This window comes from Erigeron canadensis, chromosome 3 (genome assembly GCF_010389155.1).
Source record: "Erigeron canadensis isolate Cc75 chromosome 3, C_canadensis_v1, whole genome shotgun sequence".
NCBI lineage: Eukaryota > Viridiplantae > Streptophyta > Magnoliopsida > Asterales > Asteraceae > Erigeron > Erigeron canadensis.
Genome location: NC_057763.1, coordinates 3,845,041 through 3,852,766, shown reverse-complemented (window position 1 = coordinate 3,852,766; position 7,726 = coordinate 3,845,041). Strand labels below are relative to the sequence as shown.

Here is a 7,726-nt window from a genome sequence, read left to right as displayed (position 1 = left end):
TAAAACCTCTTGACCATAATTAAAGATTGAATTCTTCAAGTACAATTTAACTTAGACCAAGATCGTGACTTTTGTTGATAACTATTGCAAAACAAACTAGTAAATTGCTATAAGAAAACGTAATATATATAATATATAAAGCTATTTTCTTATATACAAAAAGATAACTTATCGATCAATTACAGTTCTTAATTTCTTTAAGTTGAATTTTCTTTTTGATTTTGACTTTAATTTACTTTTTTTTTGCTTTTGACTTTTGAAATGGCCGATATAATTTCGTCATATTTAAAAATTGAATTCTTCAAGTACAATCTAACTTAGGCCAAGACCCTGACTTTTCTTGATAGCCATTGCAAAACAAACTGGTAAATTGCTATAAGAAAACGTAATATATATAATAAATAAGGCTATTTTCTTATACACGAAAACATAAATGTTCTAATAAGTTATCGACCGACCAATTACAGTTCTACAATTTCTTTAGATTGTCTTTCTTTTTCAATTTTGACTTTAAAGTTTACACTTTTTTGTTTTAAATTACTAATTTACACTTTTTACCCAATAAATTTAATATAATAAATCAAAAATAATAGTTAATATTTATCAATAATAGCTAGTATATATCCTAATAGTAATATCAATGTTATCTATCTTATAAATACAGAATTAGTTAGTTAAAGATTAATAAAATTCATTGTAAACATATTAAGATTTTAAAAGTAATTGCATTATTATCTTTCTTTTAAGGTCTTTTTTTAAAAAAAAATATTTGTCTTGACATATATAAGAAAAACAAAGCATGTAAAGATGTCATTGTTATATGAAACACACATAACCTTGTCATATTAAATATTTATGATATGTTTTATCTAAAAATGAGATATTATATCTAATAGTTTAAAGTAAGAATGTAATACACGATGTGTAACACAAAAACAAATAAAATGACAGTAACATGTTATATTTTATTAATAAAAAAACTTAAGAATATTTAAACTATAATAAATTACATGTAATATTAACAACATCATATCCCTTTGTATTAAACATAGATTTAAAATTTAGTAGCCGACTATAAGAAGATATATATGATTATATATTTAGTGTTTATCAACTATATCATAACTTTGATAGGATAAACTTTTTATTCATGTAACAATTTAATAATTTATTAGTAGATGTATATAAAAAGTATAGAAATATATAAACATAATTAGGTGATTATATATACTTATTTAAATGTAGGTATAAACATTTATATTTGCAATAATAGTATCAAGTTTACAATATATTAACATTAAAAGTAATTTAAAAATAAAAAAGAAACTAAATGCATAACATATATAATGACTTGTTGATAAACCACCCCCGCCCGACAAACGGAACTACATGAATAGATGATATTTACTTATTAGTGTTATCATCTCTATATCTATAGAAGACAGATGTGAAATACAAAAAAAAAAATTATCATAGTATTAACGACGATAGATGTTCTAGTAATAACGTTCGTTAAAAATACCAAAAAGAATAACTATTTTCAACCACGGAAATAAAAGTCAATATGAATTACTGAAATTTAAGTTATCTAAAACTATCGAATTACAAATATTTTTACAAAAAATATAATTTTTAGTAAAATTAAATATAAATGTAAAATAATATGTTGATTATTAATAGTTAAAAATTAGACTTGTTAAGTTAACAATGAACTAATATATAAAAAAGATAATATAATAAATTTAGTAGATAATAATTTAATAAAAAGTGGATATTTGTATGGTGACCATTAATACACTTGTTTTAAAGTTTAGAATTAATATTATACTCTTCATCTCTTTAAATTAATTAAATTAATAAATGGAAAAAAGGCATCCAATTAGCTTTAGTCCAATTGGTAAGAGCGCTAGCCTTGCTATCCATGCATCACAAGTTCAAATCCTTGTAAGTGCATCTTTATTATATGCATAATTCTAAACATGATGTATGCCTATGTGAAAGTTGACGTGTCATCTGGAGTAATATAGAGTCGACACCTAGGAAAAAGCTGATGTGGCGCGACGAGAGAATGCCACGTGATATATATATATATATATATACTATATGGGTAACACTTCGGTGAGAACACTTTAAAAATAAGAACGGTTTTTGATGCATTAAAAGTCCATAAAACTAACATAGTGCTTAACTAATTATCATTATTTAAGTGTTTAACAACACATTGATCCGTCAAAATCGAAAAAATTATATTTTTTGTTGGATGCATCATTTTGATAAAGTGTTCTCACCGATTCTTATTTTAATTTCATTCTTATTAGATTGTCCATATATTATATATATATATATATATATATATATTGATCATATCTAAAACATTAAAATAAGTGACTTGAAAATAGGGAGATGATAAATCTATAATAACTTTTAGCCATTTATAACAATGCATGATTCATACAGTATGTACTGTGTATAATATTTATAATTGTTGTAGTTTGATTAAAAATTATTATAGAAAAATAAAAACTTTTTTTTTTTTTTTTTCTCCCATACCAACGGGAAGGAGTCCTTAGAAACTATGACTTAAGCTTGACCTGAGCCGAACTTGTTACTAAAAAACCCAAAAAAAGTGATTAATCCTTTTAAACTTTTAGCCCAATAAAAAAGCCCAAACAATATAAATCACCGACTAAACTAACCAGATCCATCATTATTCCTTTCTACCCTAAATTTTTCTCACTAAAATCCCAACTTCAACTTTATTCAATTCTCTCAAATCCCCCACAGACAGCAGCCATGGCGATCGAAACACTCCCAACCGCGCCACCACCGCAAAAACCCAGATGGGGCGAGTTAGAAGAAGAAGATGACGGAACCGATTACGATTTCTTGTTGCCACCCAAGCAGATAATCGGGCCAGACGAACACGGGATAAAGAAAGTGGTGGAATATAAGTTTAATGATGAAGGAAACAGGGTCAAGACTACAACCACCACGCGCGTTAGGAAACTAGCTAACGCGCGTTTGAGCAAACGCGCTGTAGAAAGAAGGTCTTGGAGTAAGTTTGGTGATGCTGTTCATGAAGATGTTGGTGCTAGGTTGACTATGGTTTCCACTGAAGAAATTATCTTGGAAAGGCCTAAAGCCGCTGGTTTGTTTTCTCTATCTCTTATATATATATATATATAAATATATAGGACAATCAATGTGTTGTTAATCACTTAAATAATTATAATTAGTTATGCACTATGTTAGTTTTATGGACTTTTAATGCATCAAAATGATGTTTTTAACGTGTTCTCACCATTCTTATTTTAAAAGTAATATATATATATATATATATATATATATATTATATGTTTGTATTGGTTATTTCTTGTGATTATTTGTTATACGAGAGAAAATACCCATGTGGCGGTGAGATGGTTAGGGTGATAGGTAGTGTAATAAGTCATAGTAGGTGATAGGTCATAGAGTGTGACAGCCAAATGCCTTAGCCGCACGGTTCCGCCCTCGGATTAAAAATTTTGTCGAAAGTATATTGAATGACATCTCTAATGAAAGAGCATGAAATTTTAAGAAAAACCCATATAATTTTTATAATTTATCGATGTACTCTTTTTGAAATAAAAGATTTTGAATGAATTAGAGGATTAAAATGATTTATGGAGAAGAGGAAAAAAAAATGAGTGCTTATGATTTGGAGAGAGAGATGGAAATGAGTGGTTGAAAAGTTGAAAGTTGAAAATTTTTGGCGGGAACAAATACTTTATAATGTAGTAGAGATAGAGATATATGTAGTATATATATGTTTGATGGGATATTCGCTGTGGTTTTAAGGTAAAGATTTAAGGGTCTAGATAATTATTTGATTGATATATATATATATAATTGTAGATACGGGTTTTGGGATAGTGTTTCCGGGAAGTGGCTATAAGGTAATCAGGTTGAATTTTTTAATGATTTTTTTGTGAATATATAGTTTATGGGATATGTGTTAAGGCCATTACGTTAAAGATTTAGGGATTAGGGATCTCATGCTTTTTCGTATATAGTCAGGGGTGTTCAAAACCTGATATCAGGATATCCGAAAATTCGGATGGTGGATTTGTTCAATCGAAATCCAAATCTGAAAATTCAGATATCCGAAAATCAGACATCCGAAATTTCGGATTCGGAATATCCAAAACTTTTATTTAGTAATAGATTTATATTAATAAAAATAAAAAAAATAGCACCCACCAACAACGACATATGTTAAAATCTTTAGGCCAAAATGCCAAATCCAGCTACATCACTTTTCTTATCCTTGTATGCCCATATATCATCATATTTATGGCACTGAGTTTCCCAAACCCCATTAATGTATTGTGTGTGACTGTGAATTTTGGTTCTCTCATTATAATTAACTATTGATTTAACAATATCAAATAACAACAGCCATGACCATTTTATCAACCAAGCCACCGCCACTATTTCCTTTCAATGCTTTGTGCTTACCAACCATTCACAACATCTCTTTTTACAAATTATGGAGATGTAGTTTGAACATTGAAGTAAAAAGAACAAGTAATAAATTAAACGAGGGTGGGCGGTTGAGAAATTAGATCGAATATATGGATGAAAAGGGAAAAGTGCAAAGATAGAGAGAGATGCAGTGAATCTCTCGATGGGGCAAAATAAAAGAGCAGATGAAGTAAAAAGAGAAATTAGGGATATATTCTTTTGATCTATGTCTTGAACAAGTGGTAGTGGCCCAATTCCTTATCATAGTAGCAAATCCAGCCCAGCCAAATTAGTAATTTTCGGATATTCGGATTATCCGAAAATCCGAAATTTTTGAAAAGTTCATCCGATATCCGAATCCGAAAATCCGGATATCCGATTTTTCGGATAATTTCGGATCGGATTTTCTGATATTTCGAATCACGGATTCGGATTTTTTGAAAACCACTAGATATAGATATATAGATACAGATTGTGATATAATGGTTGGGTGTTTTGGTTATATACTTATATGTAACAAGATAGGATTTTTTTTGTTGTTGGTTTTTTGGTTTTAGATGGATAGTTATCATGGTACGGGTTTTGAAAAAAGACCAAGTTACCAATATTATTATTTTTTGTCTAGTACTGTAAGATACGCTAGAGTAATATTTGCTTTTGAGCAGACCAATATTATTATTTTTTGTCTAGTACTGTAAGATACGTTAGAGTAATATTTGCTTTTGAGCAAGTTATGTATTTCATTTTATTATTTACGAAAGGTATTATGAATAACATAAATGCTTTGAACTCTATAGAAGTGTTTGGATGGATTTTATTGGATATATCAACGCTTTTGGAACAGATGCATAGTTTATGATACTGTCTATTTTAAGTGTTTAGGATGTGGAGATAAGTTACTAGCTCTTTCGGCAGTAGTAGAAACATATTTTGATCGGTCGGGACGTAAGTAACGGGTCAAAAACAGATTTGGGTCAAAAGCTACACAGGGTGATAGCATGCTCCTAAAAATATGGGCTGGGTCGAAATGACTCGTTACTTTTACTAATCTTTTACTCATACAATAAATCAAAAGTAGGTTCATTTAAATCAGAAATTTTTCATTTTATAATACTATACGAGTAGTTTTTTATTACTATTAAAGCATGCCAACGGTTGATTCCATTATATATTACTGAATGTTTAGTAGTTTTTTGAAAGTTTTGCAAAATATAAATAAAGTGATTTGACTTTTTAAACAAAAAAGTGAATTCTGGCCTTCTAGGTGGCCAAGTGGGACAACTTGGAGAAGGTACTTTTTTTAGAAGTAACAATCCAGCTTTCGAATAGGGCTGTAATTTGCTACAATCCAGCTTTCGAATAGGGCTCAAGATAACAAACTTTTGATTAGCACTAGGTTATGATTTTGTTAATTTACCCAATTCGATAGGAGTGTTCATTTTATTTGATTTTTTTGTATCTACTCCATTGTTCATTTTATTTGATTTTTTTATTTTTATTTTGTTAATTCACTCTTGCCTTACGAGTCTGATGTTTTGGTCTTTCTGACATTGTAATAGGTTCCAAAACCGAAGACACGAATGCATCCGGAGATCCATTAGCAAAAAGTGGAGCCGTTCTCATGGTATGTAGGACGTGTGGAAAGAAAGGTGAACATTGGACCTCAAAGTGCCCCTACAAAGATCTTGCACAGCCAAGTGAAACATTTGTCGAGAATCCTAGCTCTGCAGATTCAGCTCCCCCTGGAGCTTCAGGGCCCACCAAAGGAGCATATGTCCCACCCACCCTGCGTCCTGGTGCAGCAAGAACCACTGCTGGTTCTGACATGAGACGTAGGAATGACGAGAACTCTGTTAGGGTCAATAACCTTTCAGAGGACACCCGAGAGCCCGACTTGATGGAGCTGTTCCGTCCATTTGGTAGCATATCTCGTGTTTATGTTGCAATGGATCAGAAAACCGGAACGAGCCGAGGGTTTGGGTTTGTCAATTTTGTGAGGAGGGAAGAGGGAGAGAGAGCGATTGCTAAACTCAATGGGTATGGATATGATAACCTTATCTTGAATGTTGAATGGGCTGCTCCCAGGGCAAATTAGTCTTTTTGGCCGGAATTTGAGACTCGGGCTTGTGCTTTTAAGAGTTGTTTGTGTGTAAGCAAAGACTTGTTGAAAATGTCTTGTTAAATTTATCATGCATAATTTAACTTTACTAGATGTGTGTTATTGGTACAAATTATGGTGTTCCCTGTTATTGTTTGTGACCCCTCTTGTAGTTTTTTGAAATTGCAATAAGGAGTATGTGCCTAACTCAGTTACCAGTTTTGAACTGACGAGTGCTGATATATCATTACCAGTTGGACAAATTTTGGTTCCTACATGTTTAGCTAACAGCCTATGCAAGTTTCACATTTGAAAATTGGGCCAAACTAATTTCAGTGACGAAGTTTTGTATGATTCTAAAGACTTCAGACATTTGTAGTCGATTTTTTAGATTTTTTATGTTCACCAGTTCATAAAATGTGTTTTCAGTTTGCACTCAATCTATTCTTTAGATGTAGAACAATTATATACTTGTAGATCGTCTTAATCCTGCTGTAGTTTGTTATGTTGCTATTGATGTAAGTCCTACATTCGAGCACCATGATGGATATTTGAAAGGGTTTTTTGGTTCTTGCCTTGTATAAAGCTCTTTTCTTGTCAGGAAAATGTTCTGAAAATAACTGATGGATTTTAATTTTTAATGATTTGCTATGTGCATACCGTTTTCACCATGGAATGTTAACTCCGCTAGTCAGTTTTTTGTGTTTTATTTATTTTTTTTTACTTTTTAGACCTTTGCATACAGCTAACCCAGTTTACAAAAATATCATGAAATTCAGTAAGCAGTTTTAAATCATTTTAAATGTGTTTTAAATCTAACGAAAACGGTACTCGCGCGTTGCGGCGACCGTCGAGTTAGTGGTGGTGAGATAGTGGGGTGATAGGTCATAGAGTGTGATTGGTCATATGAGGTGATAGGTCATAGAGTGTGATAGTCAAATGCCTTAGCCGTCCGCCCTCGGATTTAAAAATTCGTCGAAAGTATATCGAATGACATCTCTAATGAATGAGCATGAAATTTTAAGAACATCCATATAATTTTTATAATTTATCGATGTATGGTTTTTGAGATAAATTTTTTTTGAATGAATTGGAGAATAAATGATTTATGGAGGATAGAGAAAA

At 30.9% G+C, this 7,726-nt stretch overlaps 1 protein-coding gene across 1 annotated transcript; it reads left to right on the top strand.

Annotated features, from left to right (window-relative positions):
* The first annotated feature begins 2,706 nt into the window (after positions 1 to 2,706).
* Positions 2,707 to 6,752, top strand: LOC122594126 (eukaryotic translation initiation factor 3 subunit G-like). The gene is made up of 2 exons (XM_043766602.1): positions 2,707 to 3,148; positions 6,063 to 6,752. The coding sequence occupies exons 1-2, from the start codon at positions 2,794 to 2,796 to the stop codon at positions 6,596 to 6,598; spliced, it is 891 nt and encodes a 296-aa protein (XP_043622537.1). The 5' UTR covers positions 2,707 to 2,793; the 3' UTR covers positions 6,599 to 6,752.
* The last annotated feature ends 974 nt before the right edge of the window (positions 6,753 to 7,726 follow it).

Coding starts and splice junctions, on each gene's coding strand:
- LOC122594126 (XM_043766602.1), top strand. CDS start 2,794: ATGGCGATCGAAACACTCCCAACCGCGCCACCACCGCAAAAACCCAGA. Junction 3,149..6,062: donor GGAAAGGCCTAAAGCCGCTG/GTTTGTTTTCTC, acceptor ACATTGTAATAG/GTTCCAAAACCGAAGACACG.